We start from the raw sequence: 25,740 nt of genomic DNA, 5'->3' as shown, positions 1-25,740 counted from the left end.
AATATGGAAAAGTGCTGTACTGAGCAAGATCAGATACAGGTTGATATCTACCTTGAAAGCAGTCCTGGAAATATGTACAAAATTGAATATACAGAAAAGGAAACTGCCTTGATTAACATCACAGAATCCTCTTAACATACAACTGGTGGAAACAGCTCATGAAGAAAAAGCACATTTCATCTCAGTTATCTCACACATAGCTCCACCTACGAAATAAGCATTGGAGAAAACTGCTCTGAATATGTCTTGATCTTGGTTCTACATCCATTACATGGATGTTCCTCAGAGCAGTGCCATCAGTTTTAGATAACCAAAGGTGGTATTTAAGGACAACAAGGTACGACTTCAGACGCACACACATTACTTGCCTGTTCCACACTCTTGTCTGAACTCCACACATGGATATTAAAACAAGTTCTATGTCCAAGCTTTCAGTCAGAGACTATAGGAATTTCTAGGGGAGAGGAATGCTAATGACAGCTAATTAAACAGATTCAATTTTATGTCTTATATTTTCTTCTCGGATTCCAAATTTACTCTTTTCTGGTTTTGTTTGCTTTGTTTTGTTTATGCAGCAGCCTACACTGATGTAACTGTTCTTTCCATGATAAAACTGGGAGAAAAAACTCATAGTAAGAAGCTGCAAAAACTAGTCTGATAACTGGATAACAGACATACAATGTAAACCTGTGTATTTTTAAGACCTTGCATGAATCACCATCTTTAAAACTCTGCTCACCTACTGCATTTAAAAATCTATTCAGCTTTTTTAAAATCCTATTTAGATTTTTTTAAGAGGAAAGAACTCAACCTAAGTTTAAAACTAACCCCATTAAGTGTATAAAGGTAGCTCTCCCATCCGTATCTGATACACAGCTGGCAGATGGAAAAATCAAATTATGGATTTATCCATTACACATTTGTAAAAGGACACTCATCACACAGTATTCCAGCAACCCTGCACCTTTCAAATACTGTTTAGAGTGGGTAGAACAGTTGCTGTTAAACTTTTAAGATCCAGCTTTAAAACCAACTGCTTTATGTTCAGTAACACACTACAACCTCCATGACATTCTCTCTTCTACAAAGCCACAGCTTCACTTATTTCAGGGTTATTTGTTCCCTAGCCTACCTTTGCCTAGAAATTCATCCACCCAACAAAAGGAGAAACTTTTCCTAGGGAAACAGAATGGAAAAAAATAGCTGTTTAATATCCACTGGCACAAACGACAGCTCAAAACCCATGCTTGTATCTCCAGGGATTTAGATTTATTGGCATCTTTACTGGCTGGGTCTTGGAAGCCTGCAAAGTTAGCCAGAAAGAACAGCCTGTATATATTGAGGCAGAAAACTCTGTGAACGACGGACATTTTTCACTGATGAGTTCTGTTTTTCCAAGAGGATGGAGTGAAGAACTGTAAATAACATGTTGGGCAGAGGTTGAAAAAGTTATCTAGCTTTTTATAGGCAGCTTTAAGACTTCATTGCTCACTGGGTTTCTGGTCTCAAGCCAATCACTGTGAAGGTTTCAGTTGCACAGTTAACTCCTTGCTTGCCTCTGGTTTCAGAGTTGGTATTAAGTTTGCATAAGAGAGTGAGCACATGAGAGCAAGTGAGAGAGAATCACAGAACAAACCCATCTGTACCTACTAAAAGCATTCTTTCAACTAAAATGTTAGAAAATCTGGACAGGAGACGTATGAGTGGAATTACATTAACCTTACAAGTAAAAGAAAGGGGCAAAGATGAAAAATGGCTTGCTACTGGCAAAAGAACAACTACCAAGGGTAAAGTTAGAAAAGAAATAATTTAATTTTAACTCTGACTATAGGGGCAATTAGTATCACCCTTTCCTGCTTCCCTTTTCCCCAGTGGAAGCCATTTGCCAAGCTAGACAAGAAAAACAATAGAAATTAATACGCTTACTTGACTAAAATATGTGGATTTTTGAAAAGCCATCTTTTTTCAGGTAGAAACTGTGCCTGTTTCAAACACAAAAATCTCAGTAAATTCAGTAGAGTCAGAGCCACTAATTCTCTTTCATACAATCACTTTTATAAAATTGACTTCCAGTCATGGTTAGAGAGAAGGGCCAGGCTATCACCTCATTAAGCATTTTAATGAGCCAACTTATACAAAATTTAAGTGTTCATTAAAAAAATGTTTCTAGATTTGATGCCAAAATAACCTAGTATATATGATTTATATTTAATCAATGCAAATATGCCTTTCTGAATCTGCAGGTAGATAAGACAATGATTTTTTCAGTAGGAGTTTCTCTATCCTGTGGCCCAAGGAGCATTCAGTGATGAGTGCTGGAAGCATTACACCTCTGACCTCTGTTGCTCTACAGAACATACAGTGAAGGGAAATTGAGAAAATTAAGAGGCTAAAAAGGAAGAAAAACAAGAAAAAGAGGATAGGAAAACACTGATTTGTTTTCATTCTTCAGTCATCCAAACTTTAGCTTGTACTGTAACCATAAAATATCTGCCATTTATACAGCTGACTGTATTTACAAATTAAGCATGGGATTATACAATCATTTGGCTCAGAAGGGACTCCTGGAGGGTTTTTCATTTATTCCTCAGCAGTTTTCCACACAAATACGTCTTCACCACACCAGAAATGGTTTCCTCACACAGATGAAGAACAATAGTTTTATAATGTCATTATTCAGGAACGTAGGAAAAGCGATGAAATGCTTGTTAAAATTCCCGAGGAAGCCAGCCAGGCAGGCAGTGTGTCAGCTCCAGCATCTCTCCGAGGCAGAACAGCAAGGTCTGTGTTATCTCTGCTTAAGGAGAGGTACTGGATGACCCACAAAGCCTTGGCTCCCCCAGCACCTCTGCAGCAAAGGCTCCCTGCAGCCTGGTGCCTCCTGACCGCACACCAGCACTGCTGACAGGCCGAGTTCCTAAACTGTCAAATCATTTCACAGAGCACCTTGCTCTTCCTAGCACAAGAAGAAAAAGTATAGCAGAGAGATGTCTTTTACTTAACATCTGAACACCTCACAGTCAGTGGAAAGCCAGCAGTGAGAATCTGCATTTACTGAAGGCCCTTTCACAAAGCAGAGCACTCGCTCTTGCTGGGCCTGTTCCTGCCCAGGGAAAACACTGATATTTCATGGCTACAACACGGCCATCTCCTGAGGAGATTAAAGACAATTCTATCTTTTAAATTAGATAGGGATTTAACCATCCTCTGCCCAGATGCCCCTATCTACCTGCTAAAGCATAAAAAAAAAAGAAAAAAAGCATAAAAATATTAGGCTATTCATATGTGTTCTCATTATGGTATTGTTACTATTTTGTTTCGTGCAACTACACAGAAGGTCAGTGTTAATGGTGGAGGTCACCTTTTTTAGACACTGTTTTTGCATATCACCTATTAAATGGTACTAATAACTTCTTTCAAGCATTATCTAATTGCTAGAATCAAAGGTTTGGTTTTTTGTTTTTTTTTTTTGTTTGTTTGTTTGTTTGTTTTTTAATTATTCCTTTATGGTTTCTGTTCTCTTGTGGTTGCATAAAAATGGCATCCAAAACACTCAGAAGCAAGAAGGGCAAAACTGAATAACTAAATCCTTGTGATTTCTGGGATGTCACTTGTGATTTCTTTTTTTTTTTCAACTTGAGTTGGCAACCCCTCATACTCATTTTTAACATTTAAACATTCATTAGGGTTTAAGCACTAAAAAGACTGACTTTTTTTTCAAAAAGTTGCAACAAATCATGATCAAACTAAAATATAGCCATTAATTCCCTTAGAGCCCCCATACATGAATAAACTCCAACTCTCACCACGCTGAGGGGCACCATCTCAACTCACATGGATGCACAATACGTTTCTTCAAGTTCTTTCCCCCCAGTCTGATTTAAATGGCAGTAGTTTGGTTGGAAGGCTCATGTTCCACATAGCAGATGTCTAGGAGTTGGAAGTACATTTGCCAACTGAAAAGATACACACCAACTATGAGCAGGAGGGAGAGTAACTCAGATCTGTCACCAGCCAAGGACAGGAAGGAAGGCAGAGCGTAAGAGTTCTAGGAAAGTGATTTTAATCTGCTCTTGCCTCCAGCTTCAAGTTTTTCAAGTACATGGCAGGAAATGCTGAACCTGAGGTTTCGGTCAGGTTGCCTCAAGCAACCTCGAAGAGCTGCCCCTTGGCCCTGTGTGGTATTTGGAGGTTCTTCAGGTCAACGTTAATAGTGACCCCAACCTGGGTAGAACGAATGTCTAGAATAGGTTCAGACCACTCCTTATGGATTTTCCTCTTCCCTTGGATGATGTATAGCCAGTTACCTCTAACAGAGACATTAAATTCTGTAACAAATCTTTCATTTTAATTCAAGTCCTGGGAACCATTAGTGCTGAGGTTACATGTCAGGAGATGGGAGAGAAACAAAAGGCAGCTCTATCAGATCAAAAGAAAATCCCATTTATTCACTCAATGCCATATTTCTGACAGTGACCAGTAATGTCTGTCTAAGGGACGGTATAAAACTAATCAAGGCATATAATGAAACTTCCTTGATATAACTGCCCAGCTTCCAGGAGAGCTGAGGCATGTTGCCTTTTTGTCCCCTATAGTAGGGACTTCATAATATCCTACATCTCAAATTCACCTGTATTCACCTCTGGTTGCACAGAATCCCCAAACAGTCAGCCTTGCACCTTGCTGTCCCTTTTCAGAATCAACTTTCCTCTGGTAAGACAGACAGACAGACTCTTAACCCAAAACACAACTAAGGAAAGAACCTGCTGTACAGGAAGAGTAACAGAGAAAGCTGCCACTGTGGTTATCACCATGCTGTGTAATCAGAACCACCTCTAGGACCTTCAACTACTCAGTGTCCAGAACTTGCCATTCTGCTCAGCAGAGGTCCCCTGCCAGTGCCCAGTCACACCTGGTATGAACAAAGGCAAAACAAAGTGAAATCACTTCTGTCTCACAGCTTCTGGCTTCCAATGGGTGCTCCCACCTTAGTTTGACCCTGCTCAGACCACAGAATGAAGATCTTCAGGGCTACAGCAAGAATAAACATATTGCATTGCTCTTGGAATTAAAAATAGAACAATTATCTGTAACACTTTGCAGCAAGACTTCATGCACATCAATTGCATTGTAGCATATAGTGTGCATGCACAGCTTTTGTATGTGGGGAACAGTTACCAAAGATGGACATCAAGATCTTTATTACAACAGATTATTATTACCACAGAAGATGTGCCAGGAAAATACAAATAGTGTATATTAAACCATATGGAGAACTTGCTGGTACATGGAGCTCAACCATGAAATCGGAATACATTAAAGAAGTGCCCTACTATATAAAGCAATGTTTGAGGATTTTTTTCTCCTTGTGAATTAATTTCTAATTTAGTTACCATAGAAACCATCCTGGCTCCATCTTTAAAAAAAAAAGTCTCTGTATATATTTACACTCACACTAAGACAAAGAAGAGGAGAAAAGCATGCACAGGAGTGCACCTGTACATGCAAGTTTATAGAGAAATGTGTAACTGGCCAAACAAAACAGGCTTAGGAGTAATTTCTAGGAACTTTTAGCTAAAACTCCTGTAAGTCTAACAGCAGTATCCATTCATATAATGATTGCCATCACAGCATGCAAAACCTTCTCTCCTAGAAAATTGGGGCCTTTCTTTTCTGCTTGGGAAACAAATAGGTACAATAATGCAGTAAGGATATTTTTTCTTAGAATTGAAAAAGGGAAATTCTGAGCACCCTGACATTATTCTAATAAGTCAAATGAGAAGAAATCAGGCTAAGTGAACATGCCTTTTTTGCTTACTTCAGTCACAGCTGAGCGACAGCTAACAAATTATACAAGAGGCCATGACACACAGATCCAGACCAGCAGTTCTGCAGTAAAGTTTAACAACAGACAGCTTTACCCAGGTTTATTTCTTTTCATACAGTGCTGTCATAAACATTTCATAAATAATTCTGCTAGGAGTATGCCTGGGAGGAGCTGCTAGCTTTCTCTTTCACACTATGTTGTTTGTACTTGTAAAACTGAGTCAGCTGTAATTTCAACAACCCTGAATCTTCTGTACAAGAGATTAAAAACACCAGTGCTACTTGCTCCAGAATAAAAAGGTATTCCAACAGTAAAATATCTACAGAAAACCACTGGACTTAATTCTTTTGTATCATGAAGGCTGAAGAGTTCTCAAAAAATAATACCAAATGCATTTCATGGAAGCAAATAAACACTCTAGGCAAAGGATTTCTGTTGAAAATAACCCTGGGGGACATTAATATGCTTAGAAAATCTTAAGGTTGGCCATTTAATTTCTAAGATTAGATGTGACTACTTTTGTAGAGTGCTAAAATTTGTGTTTTATCACCCATCTCTCTATGTGAAGACAGTAGCTGGGACAGTGGGCTGCAACACCATCTGTACAAGGGATGACACACCAATGTGTGTTCTGAGCACTGACCCAGATGGTGCAGAACAGTCACTTACCCACCGCCGGGCTGGAGCTTCGCATGAGAACAGAATAGTTGAGGTCTAACCCAGACAAGGTCAATGCAGCACTCAGAGGGTTTTTTCCAAGTTGTTCACAGATTTCAGTTTGTCCAATTCTGGAATGTCAGCTGACACTACCAGCTTTTTGTCATGGGCACTTGCAGCCCTTTCTCTCTCAGATCTGGATTTCCTCACTGTGCTCTGTCTGTGTCGTCTGTACTGGATTACTGCCACAGGCTCCACATAGTGTTACTTGAAGAGGATTTTTAAAATATAACTGGGTAGAAAATGAGACCAAAAAAATATTTTATCATGCTAAACTCATGATGTACACTGTACCTGTTAACAGGAGGACCAATCTACTTGCACGCAGGAATAAGATGTTAGCACTGATTCACAGAAGCCTCAACAAACTTTTTTGCTGTGTGAGGCACTGTGTGTGTGCCACACCATTCCCACAGCTGAGACACACTGGAGTTCAGCCCCCAGAAATTCCTAAAGCCTGGAGGCAGTGGTCTACATGGAGGACTCCAGACTAACATTGTCTTCATCTGTTGGCAGACCCAAGTTAAAACCAAGAACATAATTGTCAAACACCTTCTCTCTTTTCTAACACTGTTGCCAATATATTGCACTGGGCCAGCATGTATATATTATATATCATATATCATGATACAAAAGAATTAAGTCCAGTGGTTTTCTGTAGATATCTTTTGTTGAAAGTTGTCTTCTATTTCAAAGTGTATTTCATTTCTTATTAAAGAAATTAATTATGGGAATCAAGTTTTTGTTGATTTACAAAACAGAATTATTATACAGCTGTCTAGCAGCTATACTACATCCTTGAGAGTATCCTTCTAGTAGCTACACTTTTCATCCTTCAGAGTATAAAAATATCAATGCACAGAGCACGGAATAATTATTTTTTGAAATAATGCTGGAAAATTCCACCTAGGGATACAGTGGAATCTAAGTTAAATTAGCTAACATTAGCATTCAAAAACTAGACGTGATTTAGGTCAACCACTGATCTCTCTTAATGTGGTAATTCACATTTTTCAAGTAGAAACACTCCCTTATACACACTTCTCAGTTCCCTACTGCTCATCTTCCTCATACATTAAAACATAGGATACTCTTGACACTTAACCCTGCAGTGATGAACAAGTCAACCTTGATCATGCAAAGTTCACACTTGGCTTGAAGCATGTTGAGTAATTCCATTAATTTCTACAAGAATACTTGTGTTATGTGAATCTGAGCCAAAGCATTCACTAGTTTGAAGAGCTAATCACACTGCAGGATTCTTGCAGGGAAAGCTGGCAGATAATGCAGGGAAATAACCAGAACAAAGCCATGTAGGCATCAATCAGGTCACAACCCTATCAGGCTGTGCCTTGCTTGCAGCTGGGACAGAGTTAATTCTCTTCCTAGAAGCTGGTACAGCACTATGTTTTGGAATCAGTGTGAGAATAATGTTGATAAGACACTGATGTTGTAGTTGTTGCTAAGCAGTGCTTACTAGAAATCAGTTCCCAGGCTCTGCCAGTGAGGAAGTGCACAAGAAGCTGGAAGGGAGCGTGGCCAGGACAGCTGATCCAAACTGGCCAAAGGGCTATTCCATACCACAGAACATCATTCCCAGTGTGTAAACTGGAGGGAGCTGGTCATGAGAGGCCAATTGCTTCTTGGGAACTGGTTATGCATTGGTCAGCAGGTGGTGAGTAAACTGTATTGTGCATAATTTCTCCTTACATTACTAATTATAACTATTTTAATACTTTATTGCAATTATTTAACTGTTCTTATCTCAGCTTTACCTTTTTTTCTGATTTTCTCCCCATCCCACTATGGGGTTGTGAGAGGGGAGTGATTGGATGGTACTTATTTGCTGGCTGACAGTATTTGTTAATCAAAAGTTCTCTCCAGTAAGATGTAATGATACAGAAAACCCCATCTGCAGATCAATCCATGATACAATTTTGAGCCATTCCTTAGTTGTTTAACCCATCTGAGGGATTATAATCAGAGAAGAGCACTTACTTCATACTTAACAGAGGTTTGCACAGAGGTGCTAATTAACAAAACATACAGCAAAAATGAAGATAGATGTTAACAGATATAAAATGGAAATAAATTTCACAATTACAATATTAAAACAGAAGCATCAGATGGGAAAGCAGAGACATAAAATTCTGTCACTGCAATCACAGGCAACCATATAGCAGATATGGACTATAACATAGTCCAGAATGACAGAGACCATCTCCAGGCTCTCACCATGCACTGTGAGCCAGAATTGCTACAGAATCCTATCTCAAAAGAACAGATGGCACAAAAACCTACAACATACCACAAAAAGCCAAAGATACCAAAGACAACAGCAGTGTGTAAGTGGCAATCACAGCAGGGAATCTGATAGATAAATGCTTATGTAAGTCTCAGAAGTGTTGTGTGTCCTATGTCAGTGAGAGGCACAGACACCCCTGTGGAAGATATCACAGACATGGGGACAGTCTCTGTGACAGTGCTGCTACCTCACTGTGAGACTTGGAAAGACTCTTTCTGTTGAGCCATGCTCAACAAAGGGGAATACAAGAAAGCTCTTTCAATTGCAGGAGATTGCTTGGCACAACTAGCAACGTTTTTTTGTCAAGAGAAGTGCAAGTCTAGTTGAGAAACGACACATAAGAGGATAATCAAGATGAACAAAATGAGAATTTTTATAGAGGGCTCAACCATCAAGTATATGGTAAATGTTGCATAACTGAAAAATGTTGGTGCTTCTCTCCCCATGTTTTCAAGCTCATGAGAAATAATCCTTTAATGTCCCCTTCAAGACAGGCACATTTACCCAGTAAATACGTCTGTAACACAATTCTCCTTTCCTTTAGCCGCTCATGGCTTGTTTAACGTGCCTGTGTGGAATTTCACATTACAGTCCCTTCACAAACCTTTCAAATGAGAAACAGGTGTTAAAGTGAGGGCTGAGAATGGAGGGGTGTGTTTATCAGCTGTATAAACTTACGTTGAAGAAATTGGTCTTGTTCCTCTCGCAGAAGAGGCCCTGTGCAGGCATGTGCTTCAGCTGCTGCCAGGGGATCCCACTGCCCAGGAGCACGTCCCGGGCCCACTGCAGGTTCTGTGGACAGAGAAGGGCTGCTGAGTTGCAGGCAGGGGATGGAAATGCCACCACAGGTAAAAGTACAAAGCACTCACTTGGTTTTATTTATTAACCTGCAGTGTCATTTCTCATTTTCCATGTAGCTGCTGTCCTGACAGTATTTTGAAAGGCGTGTGATCTGGACAAGACATCTCTCAGGAGAGAGAGGCCTGGCCAGGCTCCTACGGCTGCTGAATCCAGCCTCAGATCATGCAGTTTTACATTCTTGTATTTTTTTTAAGCTGTCTTTGCTTTACTGATATCCACCCTCTATCTCCTATTACCTGCAGAAACTGTAGGTATATTTAAAACACCCTAATTTTTTTGTTAAAAGCTGAATTTTAATGCTCAATATGAAATAATTTATATATAAAACTATAAAGTTTCTCAGTAAACAGTGGAACTCACTGTCCTGGGTATCCTGCAGCCTTGCCCTGTACACCAGGCCTCTCACTGCCCCCTGGCCCTCCCTATTCCTCAGTCTCTTGTTTTTCCCCATATACTCTGGCAGCTGTCCCTCAGGTCTTCCCTCAGGCTAACTAGCAGGGAATTCCTGCCAGCACTTAGGCCTCACAAGAGAGGCAACCTTTAGGCTTAAACTGCAGCCTTCTTTTAGTGGGATGGTGAATTTAGGCCTCTTACCTCTACTCAGCCATTGCTCTCCATGTAATTTCACTTAACCTCTCTGAAAAATTCCATGATCATCATCAAATTTGGTTAATAATGCACAATGAGTTAACAAGAAAGTACTGATAGGAGACTAAATGATAAATGACAACCAAAAATTCATAAAAGCACTACCCTTCTAAGAGTTCAATGCATGAGCCTCTCTTGTGCAGTTCAGAATTAGGGACAGCTGTTGGCTCAAGGCAGAATGTTACCAACAGATGGGACAATTATTAATTGTGAGGCTTCACCAATGGAAGTTTTGCTTTCCTTAATTTTTTTATTTCAGTGTTAGAAAGTAGCATTTGGCTGGCTTTTTTACAGACAACTTCACAACAGAGAAGATAAAAGAAAGGGGAAGATGTTTGGTTCATAGAGGCAAATGAGAATGTTGAACTCTGGCTTGTGTTCTGTGGGCTGGAAATATGCTTCTATGAGTCATAAATTTGATTAAGTCATGTCCATCCAAGAATCATATTCCAGCTGTAATATCTTTTTTTTTTTGGGGGGGTGGGGGTGGCAGTAGCAAAGTTCTCATCCCGTATTCCAGATTATTTTCTTTATGAGACTCTGGTGAAACAGTAAAAGCTCTGCTCAATCATCAGTGCTTTTGTCCTAATGACAGTAATCATGCAGAAATCTCCAATGTCTTACCAGAATTGGAGCATCCCCTCTAGCAAAATGCTGATTACAGATTCATGTGCAAGAGAGCTGAACGCTGGAAATACTAACCAGATATTTACAGATGTTAAAAATCCTTCATTCAGAGAGCTGACATAGGTACTTACACAGGGCCTTCATGATTACACTGTAGGACAGTCCAGGGGATCTGGACAGCTTTCTTTTGGTATGGAACAAATACATGTTCACTCATAAAGATCACAAGGTACTTCCTGGTTAGTCGGGGAAATCAGTAAATTTAATTATTATTGCTGAGTGTCAAATTTAATTAAGATTGAAGAAAGCAAACTATATAAACTTAACTGTATACTAACTTTTCTCTGCAGAACTTCTTTCCTAATATGTATTTCTGTAATCCTATTAACCTAATCCTGCAAAATACTGGGATATACATACAGAAGAAAATGCGACACAAAAGAACCTACAAAAATCTGTTCTTCCAAAAAAGTCATCCTGTTTTGAATAAAATCAGAATCTAGCAAAAATAAGCCTATCATGACATCCAAAATCCAGGCACATAAGTGCCTTCCTTTATGCCAATCACAGTCATCAGAAATGTAAGTTAATTCCAAGTGTGAAAATGAGGCAAAAATTGCCTAATGTGTGGCAATCCGAATCTTACATTAAAACTATCACATAAAAATTCAAGGAAAACAAAACCTTTAAGTAAGTTACCACCCCACCACAAAGCCTGAATGTAAAATCCCAGTCTAAAGAAATTTTAGCTATGGATGTATTCTCCAATCAAAGTTTTATAATGAAAAGGTTAAGAGATCATTAATTGTAGCGTCATGCTCTGGTGCTCTGTGCCCACTGCACTGACCATCCACAGGCATGTGTTTGGTACACATAATTCACAGGCTTTTATTGAACAAGATGATGGCAGTAACCCAGCCAGGAGGAGAAAAGATCATTCAGACAAATGGGGCAATTACACGGTAACTTCACACAATCAAAACTAACAGGAATAAAAGATGTAGTTACAGATTTTCCACTACCCTTCTCCTTAAATCAGCATGATCAGTTATTCCCAGTAAATACGCCTGAGCAGGTCTCAACTCATTAGATTTCACAGAGTCTGCTCTGCTTGTTTTTTAGCTGATGAAGTTATTAGGAGTGGGTGAAGGGATCCAGGACATAGCAAAAAGGATTTATTCTTCTTGGCACACTGCTTACCAGCCTGAAATGCTGGATTTGGCTGTCTGACTCAGGGCAATTATGAAATACTCTTTCCAGTTCAGCTGTTGCCTCCCACATCTTTATCACCCCAAGATTCAAAGACAAGATGACTGACATGCTACAATAACTTGAAAAAAAAAGTTGAAGTGGAAAAGGAAAATCTCTTATGGTCAACCAAGTGGAACTCTGAGTCACCTGGGAAGGATACCTCTTAACTCAGTGGTGTCAGAAGCACCTTCACCTAACCTGAAAACTCCACGAAGTGTTGCTGAGAGAGGAACAAAACACTCCACTGTACCTTAATCCTTCCCTCTATTTTCGTTCACAATCCATTAGAAGGCTTTGTCTCAAAAAGCTCCTCGTACTCCTGCATCAAATAAAAGCAAAATAAAAAGACTACTGACCTTAAAGGGCAGCCTTTTGAATGAACTGTTATTACCAAACTGATTTTGCTTGAAATGGTTACCTCTATTATGCCTACACATTATCTGTGTCTCTATGTATTTATTAAGCCTACAAATATATAATCTTATAATTTTTACACGCATGTATTATGCCTACTTTGACTAACTTGTCATGCCACTGACCTTGTGTCATACCTGACATTAATTTCCTCATTAAGGGCTCTGTTAATAACGGGCACTCTACAAGATACAAACTTAAAACCCCTAAGTCATATACACAGTATTCATGAGCACAGTCTTTCAGGATTTACAGGGTATTTTTTTATTTTGAGATTAAAAAAGCTCATAAGTAAATATTTTTATTTCCTGACAACCTGCTGGTTGCAGAGTATCAGACCAGTTCCCCATACTAATCCCTAAGGGCCATAAGGCAAATACTTTTCACAAAACTTCTTAATTACACTGACAAACAGTGTCTTGCCAAGTCCTAACCTCCTTCCAAACTGTGCCAACATTCATTTTGGAGGTAAAAATCACAAAGGATGATGACTTTACTTCAAGAAAAGGTGAATGGGAAACTGAAGTAACTTCTGAAAATTCACCCTTACTTTCCTGCACATTTATTCCGACAAAAAACAGCTATGTACAAATTTGCTCTGGTAACAGAATAAAACAAAGAGAAATAGCCTCCAAATAGTGAGATGGATTTTGCAGGGGAAAAAAACCCAACAGAACACAGAGCCAAACAAAATGTTCAAAGATTTTGAAACGATGTTAAAAAAAGCACTCAACAACTATTTTTACTAATCTTCCAACAGCAAAACCAGGAATACTGTAAAATAGGAGAAAACAGATTGCATATGGAAAACTTGTTTTTCTATGCACTGTGGAGACCTGCCAATCCTCTCCTTTCCCAGCCAACCATGAATTTTGGCCATCAGTCTAAATTCTTCATGCAAATTCCTGGCGCTGGTACATAAATGCTGAATTTTCCAAGATGGTTATATTCATTTAAAAATTAATTTCAGTTTTCTAAAATTTACCACTCTGCCCCCCGCAACAACTCAACCTGATATAATTTATCCCTCTTTTAAAATCAGGTTTAACATCAGTATATGTAAGCCTACTTCTTACTCCAGTTACTGCTAAAAATATATAGATCCATTTTGTGTTTTCATTCAGGAGTCTAAATCCCACTAAAGACATACTAGTGTGCCATGAAAACACAGGTATTTGACATTGAACCTGAATGAGTCATGAAAGGAAGAAAATTAAATCCCATGAAAATATGTACTATACATATATCAAAAGGAAGAGTCAAGTGGTTGGTTGTTATGCAGATAAATAACAAAAAAAAGGACAGTAAAACCCAAAAAGGCCAGTTGAAGTCAGCCTGGTAACTACTAGGCTCGAACAGGCAGGATTCAATTTTTCTGAGTTCCAAGAGGAAACAGATTTAGACAACAATGTGTATTTCATATAGAAAACCATCATTAAATTGATATTTATATAGGAAGAGAGATATAAAAAGCAAAAGAGAAGGCTTCATCAGGGAAAAATAATAGAAGAAAATATTTTGCAAGTAGTTCCTCAGGCAAGGACATGCTGTTTGAACGAATAAATTGAAAACAGGCAGCTTTTTTTGTTGAATGTTGATACAAAATCATGTCAGCAAAAGTAATGACAGATTGCAGGAATCTAAGGCTCCTATTAATGATCAGCTCCATGGAAAAATTAACAACTGTTACATACAAACAGCATAAGAATGTTTTCAAAACAAGGTCTCTATAAAAAAGGGTAATATTTTTCGGGATAATCACTGTACAGCCAAATGGAACATTCATCACCTTCCAGTAGGTTGGTAAGACACGCTCGAGCTCAGTGCTGGTGACATAATTTCTACTCTGAGGCCAGGGGTATGATTTGTTTCCCTTCCCTATTATTCACACAAGCTTCAATACTGGTGGGGAAGAGAATTCAGGAAGCCATGCAGAGCAGCATATGACCCAACAAAAGACTTCCAAATATAAAATTCAAACCTTGATTATGACAATTAGTAAAATAACTGATAATTTTCTGATAATTTCAATTTTACTAACAGAGACCCAAAGTACCCAGAAAGTTTATCTCTGTCACATGATGTGTTTACACCAATACTGAGGAATTTTTGCTTACAAGTCACTTTTCAGCCCACTTATTCAGCAAAATAAATAATTGCCGTCATTTTTATGAGAACATCTTAATTTATGTGTTGTATCTAAAATGTAATTCTCTGCTGAATGACAAAAATTTACTTAGTTCAGTAATAAAAAAAGAAATTTTCTACTCAATTGACCTCACGTGTGAGTCAGACAACCGAGGAGCTGAAGACTTCCCACAGTCTTCCAATCCAAACTGCATTAAACATTATCTGCTGTATTTTAACAATGAATTAGTCCAAATGACAACACAGTGGGCAATAAGCACAGCAATTCTCTCAGTGCTCTGCTCACCTTGTGTGTTTTGCTGTAGGTGTACAGGTAGGCCAGCCTGTAGAGGCTCTTGTAGTGCTGGGGGAAGCGGCTCAGGCAGAGGCAGAAGGAGGCGATGCACTGCTCCGTCAGGAACTTCCGCTGCTCCTCCAGGTCTGCGGGGAGACCGTGAGGAAACTCGGATGCATCTCCACAAGGTTCAGCTTTCTTTTTGCAGTCCCACTGTGAGGGTGGGGGGATTGCAGCTTTGATGGGATTGCCAGAAGCAGACTGAGGATCCACCACAAGTTTTTGGCCGGTAGGCTCAGCAGGGTTGTAGGATTCTGAGCTCTCCAGCAGCTCTTCTGACTTTCCTGCAGCTGGAATGTTAAGAGAGAATTGATAACAAAATTGCCATTACCAAATGGCAAATGAAATATACAAAAGGACAAAACTTAAATATGACAAAAGGTAAGCCTTTTCTTCATTAAAGCACAGAGAGAAATATTGAGGAGTTCCTGAAAAAAAAAAAGACTATTCCCGATATTCACTGAACAGTAACCTTCAACTCACTAACAGAGCCACGCACTGATCTCTCCATTGTCTTCATCTGGGTTTTTCCCTGAGCAATAGTGTGAATTCAGCACACCTTACACAATGCAGGACTTTACATACTCTTGGAAGATGGGAGAGGAGGAGGGAAAATAACAAAATAAAAGAGTAAATTCCGTAAAATTCTATTGCAGAGAAAGGAACAGAAAATTAAAGCCACTCTGCCAAAAGAAATGTATCATTCTTAACATCTGACTAGAAGAGCACAATTCAGAATACAATATAGCCTTGGCCAGAATGATCAGCAGCAGCTAACTTGGTCTTCTGCATAGTGTAGGGTCTACAGCTCCCTCTAAACATTTTTGTGATTAACTTGGTAACTCACAGTCCAACTGACCCATCTTTTCTTGAAGGATACCAAATCTTACTTCAGAAAACATCTGTGACAATGGGAGCTTCCATATTTTCTGTTAACTAATCATTATTGCTGAAAACATGCATGCTACATGAAGATTAATTTCTTTAACTTTGATTTTTAGTCATGGAAGTTTACCATGTCTTTGTCTTTGCTAGGATAAAGAGCCTCTTACATTAGATCTTATCTCCTAGCAGATAGTGTAGAGATACACTGAAGTGTACTTCTGAAGCTGCTCCATAACTTCTTCTCTGATAAGGCTGAACTTTTGAGTCAAACATGTTTTTCAGAACTCAAATTTTTCAAAATTTGTTTGCACAATGTCTGTATCCATTATAATTTTATAATATAGGTACCTTTAAGGAAAAAATCTATTCTAATAAACATCGGAAATGTAAGAATGCATTTGACAGTTTTTCTGACAGATAGCTGATGACAATGACACAACTCACTGCAAGTCTGAAAAAGAGCCATGTTTTTGGTCTAGTACCCAAAAGGCTACTGGATTTAGTGATTATGGAAATACTATTTTACAAAACTAGGAACTGGCACCTATTTCAGCATATTGATGCAAACACCAACACAGGCTTCCCTAGCTTAGGCAAGACTGAAGTAAAGTATTTTTAAAAAACAAGAAACCAAGGTAATCTGACTCTACAAACAAAAGGATGACTGCTTGGAGGCTGTTCCTAGGGAGATCAGGCAAGTAAACCAGGACTACCCACACACCACTGTTTCCGGATCTATGAAATTGGAAAACACTTCAGTATAAACGGGCAAAAAAGACTTAACATCCCACAAAGAGCCACAACCTGGAAAGGTGGGAAAAATTTAGACATTGGTTGTGTTTGTCTTTCCCTGTTGAAGTCCAGCCTGTCTATCTACTGCCATATCCAACTGTACAAACTTCAGACAAAGGGAAATTCCAGCTAATGGACTTTAAAACAATTTTTCCAGAGGAATACAGAACATTTAGTACTATTATATATGGAAAAATCTGGTAGAAAGTAATTCTAGTTCTCCACTGAAATGAAGTATCCAGTGGAATAAAACATCTAATTCCACTACTTGTTCTCTTCTATGAACTGAATATCTGCTGCTGCTGGGCCAGAACAAAAACACATCTATATCTGGGAAAAGTAAAACTGTCTTGTTTGAGATTATCTTCAAATAACTACTCCTTAAATTATTTAGAGATTTGAAACACTGAAGAAAAACTAAATAACCTAAAAGAAGGCAAGCCAGTCAAAGGGCCACCACAGACAGCAGTTTATCATCATTATTCTTTTCTTTGTAAGATTTAACAGATAGAACAAATTGGATTGGTGGCCACATAAGCAAAGCACAGTTCCAAATTTAAGTTACACACACATATGCAGCAATAGCAGCCAGTTAAAATTCTCAGTCACAGTGCAGCACATTTCAGTGCTTCTGCAAGCCAGAAGTAGTATTTTAATGATATATTCCAGCTGACATTATCTATTAAATCAGGCATACCCTTTTCCTCTGTAGACCCCAGGGTCTCTTTGCTGTTCATCGCTGTATCAGCACAGGTAGTAGAAATCCTCTTCTCTGTGTAAGTTTTCCTCAGGCTGTCTTGAGAACTGGCAGGCTCATTAAACATATCCTGTGTGGAACTGGAGTCAGACAGCACTGCTCCAGTGCTATCCTGACTCCTCTCTGCAAAAAGAGATAAAGAAGGAATGCACCACTTCATACTCTTCAAGCTGTTACTTGCCTCTGTAACAGCAACATAAAACTGTAGCCACTCTGCAAACCTCTTACAAGTGCAATACAGGATCCTTAACCACTAATAAAAGGTATTTATTTCCCACCATATTTCTTCCTAGAATATAATCCTGGAATTTGATTCAAAAGTAATAATGCTAAACTTTGAAAAGCAGTTAGGCTGGGGACACAGGATTTCAGCTAGTAAGGCCCTATAAGATTTTCCAGGTTTCCTGTACCATTTGCCTTGAAAAGCACCCAGTATAATTTTGAGTCTAAAACAAGCAAAGGTCAATTGACAAGAGAAAACCATGAACAACAATCCTGGTAAAAATTACTCATAAAGGACAGAAAAATCAGTACCATTAAAGGGCAAAGACTTACAGGAGTGATCTCTGATGCCATCTATCCTGCAGGCACAAGATGCTGTTCAACAAATGCTCTGAAAGGTGATTTGATATGGGAAATAAACAATTCATCAAAGAACTAGGTCTAAGACAGGAAAACTCCTGGACTTCAAGGCAGTTGACAGAAGAATAGGAGAAGTGACTTTACTTGACAGAGTGGAGCAGTGGCTTCTGACTACTTATTACAGTCACAACTAAGTTGTTACTCTGCTGAGAGCTGTTACAGCACAGGAACAGGGACTGTGACTTTATCATGGGGAATAAAACACACACCTCAGAACAAACAGGCAAATGAAAACCTTCCACTCATGTCTGAAATCTGCCTGATGCAACCCATGTTCTTCTACATCAGGGGTTATCAGAGGCAACCCTGCAAGACTAAAGAACACTTTTATTCCCCTGAGATGGGAAACTGGCATTTTTCCCTAATATTGTGCCAACATAATTCAGTGTTCAATTCAGGTGCAGGCAACTCTCCTTAAATTTGTAGCCCAAAAGATTATTTTCCAATTTCTTCTTAAGATACTGATAGCTGATTCTGTGATCTAGTTAAAGATGTCCCTGTTCATTGCAGCAGGGTTGGACTACATGATCTTTAAAGGTCCCTTGAAACCCAAACCACTCTCTGATTCTATACAGGAATGGTATAACCAGGAGGTATGTTGCATCCATTGTCTAGGTAGTTCTACTGCATTCTGCTTCATTAATTTTATTGATAAGATCAAGAAAGAAAATTAACAAAGGAAAAGTCCCTGCTTTGAGATGAGTGGATAATTTAATTAAATTTCTTCTGTTCCATCTGAATTGCACTTGTTCAGGAGACAGCTAAGGGCCTCCTATGAATTTATTTCATCAAGATAAATCCCTTTGCAAACCTTCAGCTTGCAGATCAGGTTCTGCTTATTAGGATTCCAATGAATTTAAACCAGATTTGATACACTCTGTTGGCTTTTCACTACCACACAAAGAAAACCTTCCATTTTCAGTGAACAGATCTTAATAAAACTGTATCTTGAAAAAGAATGGGAGAACGGTATTTGCGTCCTAATTGGAAGCTATACAGTTGGTTAATGATGACAGGTTTTATACTGAAAGAATATAATTATAAAAAATGGGAAGAGAAGGATTCTAAAGAGAGGTCAGTCAAGCTTTAAATGACTCATTTATAAAGCTTTAATAACCTTCTGTGGTACAAATCGATACCATTGAACTCCCAGTTGACATCAGGAAAAACATTTACAGTAGCTCCCTTGATATTTTTTTTTAAAGGAAGTTTCTGCATTTGTGGCAAAGAGGCTGAATTACTCATCTAGGGAAGAAAAAAAGGTTGCAAATTTCCAAATGTTGCCACAAGCCTGGAGGTCACTTCTGATGTGTGGGTTATGACAGATGAAGCATTAGAATGTAAATCAAGAACTGCTAGACCAATATGCGAGGGAGAGATCAGATCAGGGGAAATTACACTAATTTTTCAGCATGCAAAGATAGACAGTGACTCAACACATTAAATTTCAAATGTATGCGTGACATGGGTGCTTTTCCCTATGGGGAACAAATGTAAATACCTCCTTACAATTAGCTAGCTATTTTGATTTGAAATTTCTACTAAAATGAGTGTAGATCTAGGGATGTATGTTCATTCTTCTTTTTTTTCAGTACATTAAATATATTTTAAAAAATAATTATATTAACATTGGGCTCCTTAATCTCTGAAAACCAGAGGAAAATGACTACTCAGACAACTTCCTATTATACTGGATATTTCTTGAATGCAGCAGATGCTTTCAAACTAAGTGAGCCAGATGGAAAACACTGGAGTATTTCAGAAATTAGCAGCAGCCACCAGTCATTAATAGTAATTTCTCAGAAATCACAGAGGATGGGTAAAGTCCCAGAGAATGTAAACCAGAGTGTAGTACCTATCTTTACAAAGCATAAAAGGTCAAAGCTCTTAGCCAGCCAGCCTTCATCTTCCACAGAATTATCTGAGCATAAATAAATAAATCCTTCTAGAAGCACCTAAAAGATAACACAATCAGTGGTAGAAAAGGTGTGAGCGTATCCCAGCACACATATTCACATGTGCCTGAGAAGAATTCATGATTCTCAAACAAAAAACAGCCAAAATGTCAGGCTGCTCCAAAAGCAATTCAGCAAACCAGCACACTTGAATGTATAATCAGTAACTTCACAGAAAAAAGATATGTCAGAGTCTTCCTGTTCTACTGAGCACTAATGAAAATTAAACTTAATTACGGTGTCTGTATTTGGGACCCACATTCTAAAAAATACACTGAATTAAGTAAAATGAATTCAGAGGAGAGGATAAAAAAATGATGAGAGATTAATGAGATGGCATATATGAAAACTGTTGGGAGAATTGGACTTATTTATCTTCAAAAAGATGAGGGAGAATTTCCAAATACATACAATTAACCAAAATAAAAATACAACAATTACTGTTCAGATTCACTAAGTACAGTGCAAAAGGCAATAGGTTTTAATTGCAGCAAGAACACTGCTGCAAAAACACATTTTTCCCCCCTCATCTCTAGATTAACTGTTACATATAGTTAAAAAATAGCATAGTGAACCTATAGAATCACTGGAGGCTTTTAAGGACAGGAAGATGAATAGCTCTCATTTGTTAGGTTACCCAAGATGTTCCTTAACATAATAAAAAAACTCTGTCATTACCTAAATGCTGCAGTATGTAATGCAGAACTCCTGGCAACTGCACCAAGTTACATCCTAACTCTGCTTTTCTAGAAGGAAAAAAAATTACATATTTTTATACATGAAAGTTCTATTCTTTTCTAGTCTAACTCACAAATATAGCTCATATATATGCTAGACGGACACACAGCACATATTTTTACCTTTTTCGTGCTGTAGTTTAGACAGTCACTAGTGTTACTCAACCTACATGCCAAAGACTGCAGCCTGTGAGACATGAGAATGAATTCCAAATTCCCAACTGCTATCAACACCTGTCCTCTCGAAAGATGCAAATCCAAGGAGAACATCAGTGCTTTTTAATAATTTTTGCTATAATTAAAGGCAGTTTAATGCAACTCAGTGCAATTTAAGAGTTAAAAAGTTCCTGGGTTTAATATTTTGTTTACCTGTATTCTTAGTTGCCCCCACCTCAGTAACAGCAACAAGGCAAGCTTTTCCAAAAAGCTGAACCAATCCCACGCTGTGAGAAAATGGTAAATCAAGGACTATATATTCTTTTGAGGTTCCTTCCTGTAAAGTTTCCTATTATTTCAAAAGCTAAGATAAAAATACAACTGGGTATTAATGTCCCAAAATTATTATCTGCAGCGGAAATGAAGAGACTAGGGAAAAAGTTCTACTAAATTGTGCATAAGTAACTGCAACAATATTCCTATTAAAAATATGATCTAATAGCAGATGTCTCTCTGTGGTATTATTATATTTTGTTTCATTACTTCATTGCATCGTTCCTAAGTTTTAGGAAGATTTCAAACAACCCAATGAGCTGAAATCTCTGTTTCATGTAAAGTATTTCATGTTTATTTCTAAAGATTCAGGAAATGGCACTTGACAGCAATTTTTTTTCTTTTTTTACCTCATTCCTCATAATGTCCTCAACTTGTGACATTTCAGGGATTTCTGTGTCAGATTATATCACCTACTCTGTCAATGGGTGAAAAAGAGCAGCTCTGGAAAGAAGATGTAAAAAGATCAAAAGGAAGAATCTTGTTAACCTTCCAAGATATTAGTAAAAAAATATTAATTATTATTGGAAAGATGTTATTGGAAAGAAAAACTTGTACTGCCAAGATCTTTATTTTATCAGTGAGATCCTGTCAGTCACCTAGTAATTAAGTAACTCTCATTACTGAAACACATCTATTGTAGATGTTAGAAAAAATATCTGTAGTCCATTTGACATAATTCAATGCTTAAGAGCATTTTAAATTAATCTTATCCTGGATGAAATAGGTTTACTGGGTTGACCTCAAAAATCCCTCTTCCACACCATTCCTCCATACCAGAAAAAGCCATTAGCTTGTCACTGTCACTGCTCCATACACCTACATGCCTACCAATCAACAGGGAAAAGCTGTGTTAAACTCTGGAGAACCTAAAGGACTATTTAATTTTAAAACACCACAGGAAAACAAGGGCTCAGTTCTGCCCCAGGCATCACCCTGTGCCAGCACCCTCCCACACACACCACAAGCCCCGTGAACCGTCCATAAGCCTTGTTACCAAAACTGTGTCCACTCAGCACTGAAAAAAGGATGAGGAGAGAGAGTGATGTGTCACAGTATCAGTGACCTGAATTAGCAGACAGACAATCCTAATGACAGAGCTCTCACTGCTAACTATGCTGACCAGGTACCAGCTCTCGTGGTACAAGCTTACATAATTTATTCTAAGGGGAGCTGAAGCACAGCTTTGTGGTGAATGCCAATGTGAATAAGGCATCCTGCCTTTGTCAATTCATTTTGAGAAGACCTCTGAAACATCTGTGGGAGTAGGTAAAAGAAAGCCACAGAAAGCCAAGAGGGTACAACTCACTTCTGAATAATATCTTTTTCTGTCTTAAATATCTGAGGGAAAATGTAAGCCCAGTTATTACAAGAAGGTATCTAAATGATGATAAACAATCAGCTACAAGTCAAAAAATCAAAAACAAGTGTCACAGGAAGCTTTTCTAAAGAGCTCTATACATATGCTAACTCAATTTACAGTAAAAAAAAATCCTGCTGTACAGTTCAGAGCTTATGAATAACCAACTAAATAGAACAAAAAAAAAATGTATCTTGTCTCATGTAATAAAGGTGGGTTGTTCACAGGCTGTGGAGGTACAGACTCTCTTTGTGCTGTCTGGCACCATATCTGCCTCTTCACCTTCATGAGTGTTTTTTCCTTACTGGTCTGCAGTCAGAAACATGATGTATCACAGAATTCTGATTCTGCAAACAGATTCCGCCCATAACAGAAGACAACATTCAGCTCTATGTCAAAAGGCACTTGCACGTTATTAAAAACAAAATAATTGCAGAGATTTGCATGGAGCAGGTTAATTTCTTGAGGACAGCAAGTCCTCTGAATATTTAAAGGGAGTTCTCTTTTAACATGAGTCAAAGATGACAGCCTATGTTTTGCCTGGCTGCAGTGAACACCCAATGTGTTTCCATAACTTGCAGTTCTATATTGTTGTTCTGTCTTCAGGAGCAGAGCAACAGAGTATCTCACCAATGTCCCGTTTATTTAGACAAATACTTTTCACATAATCTCACTCTACATTTCAGGATGACCCTTGTACTAATCAGAGAGAGGTTAAACTGGGGAAAGGTAAAAATGGGGCATACTGCAATAAACTGGGTCTGGTTCATTATTCATGTAGCCCAGTATGCAGTGCCCATGAACATTCAGCACCACATGCCAGAACAGGGTATGTACTGCAGGCATAAAGATCTCATTTTAAACTGCTGAAGAGAGAGAATTTTGAAGGGTGAGGTTTCAGTGTTCCAGAACGCAACATGGACATTCTTTTTATGCACTGGAGAAACATCCACTCCACCTTAGAAACTTATTTCGTTTAGCATGAGCAACAGCCTGGGGCAAGAAGTTTCTCAGAGATCACCTTTGTCTCATCAGGATGTTGAGAACCCCCGTTTACAAAACACTGTGCATCTTCATAACATTTGCAGAATTACAGACCGACAAACTATGGAGTGAGACTTCTCCCACAGCACGAAGCAAGTAGCCTTTCCCAGTGAGTTTATCATGCAGGTTCTGCCAATTATTAAAAGCAAGCCGTGACAGGTAAAAGCAGGAAGAGAATGCCTGGGGAACAGAGATTTGTGTAAAGGTTAGAGGCAGCACGGGCAATATTGGTTGCAAAAGCAATCGGGCAAAGACAAACACAAAAAAGGACAATTAAGTCTAACTACACACGACAAACTACATGACATGGATGAAGACTTAAACAATATGACATTTTAACACTGTAATAAGCAATGGATACATCATCTGCATACCACCACAGTAATATGGACTTGAGTATCAACACAGCAAAGGCATATTACAGCAAAAAAGACCTCCCGACCATCTCCCAGTACACTTTTTGGGAAATGTATCTCATTCGGATTTTTTTAAATTTTATTTTAATACTTTTCCTGCTTTATGTACTAACTGTAATGCGTAGCTCTAAATTTAGGTAAAATCTAAATTGCTTCAAGTCTGTGCTGCAGTTGGTCTTTACTGACTATTTACATCCAGCCTGTACAAAGGAGGACAGAGAACATGTCTGTTCTGGTACCCAACACTGGCCATTTAGCTGTGGAAACACAATAACATCCCAGCTAGTGATAGTCTGGGTACCTGGTGAGCTCCTGGTTTTTCTTGTTTCCTTCTTTGCCTTTGGAAAATAAGAATCTGAATCTCAGGCTTCTACTATCAAATTCAAGTTTTCACTTTGTAGGGTTATAAAACAGCAACAGGCAGGGGTGATGACAGGAAAGACAGGATTAACAGAAGGAAGGAAAAGATGTTGCTAAATGGCAGGATAAGAAAAGAGAAAGGAAGCTGCCCATTTTCCACACATGACAGCAGCCAGTCAGTCAGCAAATAACAGCTGCCACTCAGCAATACTTCTGTCTCCCTGAAGGAGATATATGCTAGCAGCTGCCATGAGGAAAAAGAAGTTTAGTTACTTTACAAGCTGTATTTACCGGTTCCTTTCTCCCATTTTCATTAAATATATGACTTTAAACTAGTATCACCAGCATTCTCTGGATATAAAGCTCTCAACTTTAATGGTGATTTCTGCATAGCCTTCCACCAGCAAAATGTGCTAGAGAGCTACAGAACAGTAATGACACACTTATAATGCATCCAAAATAAGTCTGCCCTCACAACTTCACCTACCCACAGATAAATGCTTGAAGATCACAGTCCCAATATTTTCAAGAAAAGATGTCTGGCTGTACAGTAATTCTCTCCTGGTTTTAGTGAGATAATTTGCTGCTCTAGAAGGCTCATTGTTGGATATCTTGTTAAAAAAACCAAACTAATAACCCCACCAAAACCCAAACCCACAAAGAACCAAAAATTAATAGAAAAAGCAGGGTTCAGAAAGAACCACAAGAGTTCATCTAGTCCATTCCCTTTCCTACCTCGATAATTACATTACCATTATACCTGGCAGACAGCTGTATTGCCATTTTTTAAAGACTTCCAGTGCTAAACTGTTGCAGGGTTACATTAAAACAGTACTTCCTAAGATTGTTTTCTACTGTTCAGATTGAAAATGCAATTTAAGTCTAATATCATCTGTTTGGTCTTCCATGAACATGGAAATCCTAGGGTTTTGCCTCTAGCTCTTTGTACAGCTTTCAACACTATTTAAGTTACTCTGCTGTCATATCTCCCCTGAGTCTTCTCCTCTGTAGATAAACCATCCCAACTCCTTCTCCTTTCCTCATAGGTCATATTTTCTTGAAGCATAGAACACAAAAATGATCAAAAAGGTCTCACAGGATCCTCACCAGGATCCCAAAGAGCATCTTGCTTGTGGTAACACATGAAAAGAACGTTCTAGGTAAGACTGTA

The 25,740-nt window shown here is 38.5% G+C and overlaps 1 protein-coding gene across 5 annotated transcripts in view; it reads right to left on the bottom strand.

Annotated features, from left to right (window-relative positions):
• CABIN1 (calcineurin binding protein 1) overlaps nucleotides 1-25,740 on the bottom strand; it is a 111,021-nt gene that overhangs the window by 52,511 nt on the left and 32,770 nt on the right. For all 5 annotated transcript variants that reach the window (XM_027696837.1, XM_027696836.1, XM_027696839.1 and 2 more), the window contains exons 27-29: nucleotides 17,507-17,689; nucleotides 15,085-15,422; nucleotides 9,528-9,641 (exon numbers count right to left, since the gene is read on the bottom strand). In XM_027696837.1, coding sequence (XP_027552638.1) covers nucleotides 9,528-9,641; nucleotides 15,085-15,422; nucleotides 17,507-17,689 — 635 coding nt within the window. The remainder of the gene's footprint in view (nucleotides 1-9,527; nucleotides 9,642-15,084; nucleotides 15,423-17,506; nucleotides 17,690-25,740) is intronic.

Source organism: Neopelma chrysocephalum, unplaced genomic scaffold (assembly GCF_003984885.1).
Source record: "Neopelma chrysocephalum unplaced genomic scaffold, ASM398488v2 Primary Assembly neopelma1_116, whole genome shotgun sequence".
Taxonomy (NCBI): Eukaryota; Metazoa; Chordata; class Aves; order Passeriformes; family Pipridae; genus Neopelma; species Neopelma chrysocephalum.
This window is presented reverse-complemented; position numbering and strand designations above follow the sequence as displayed.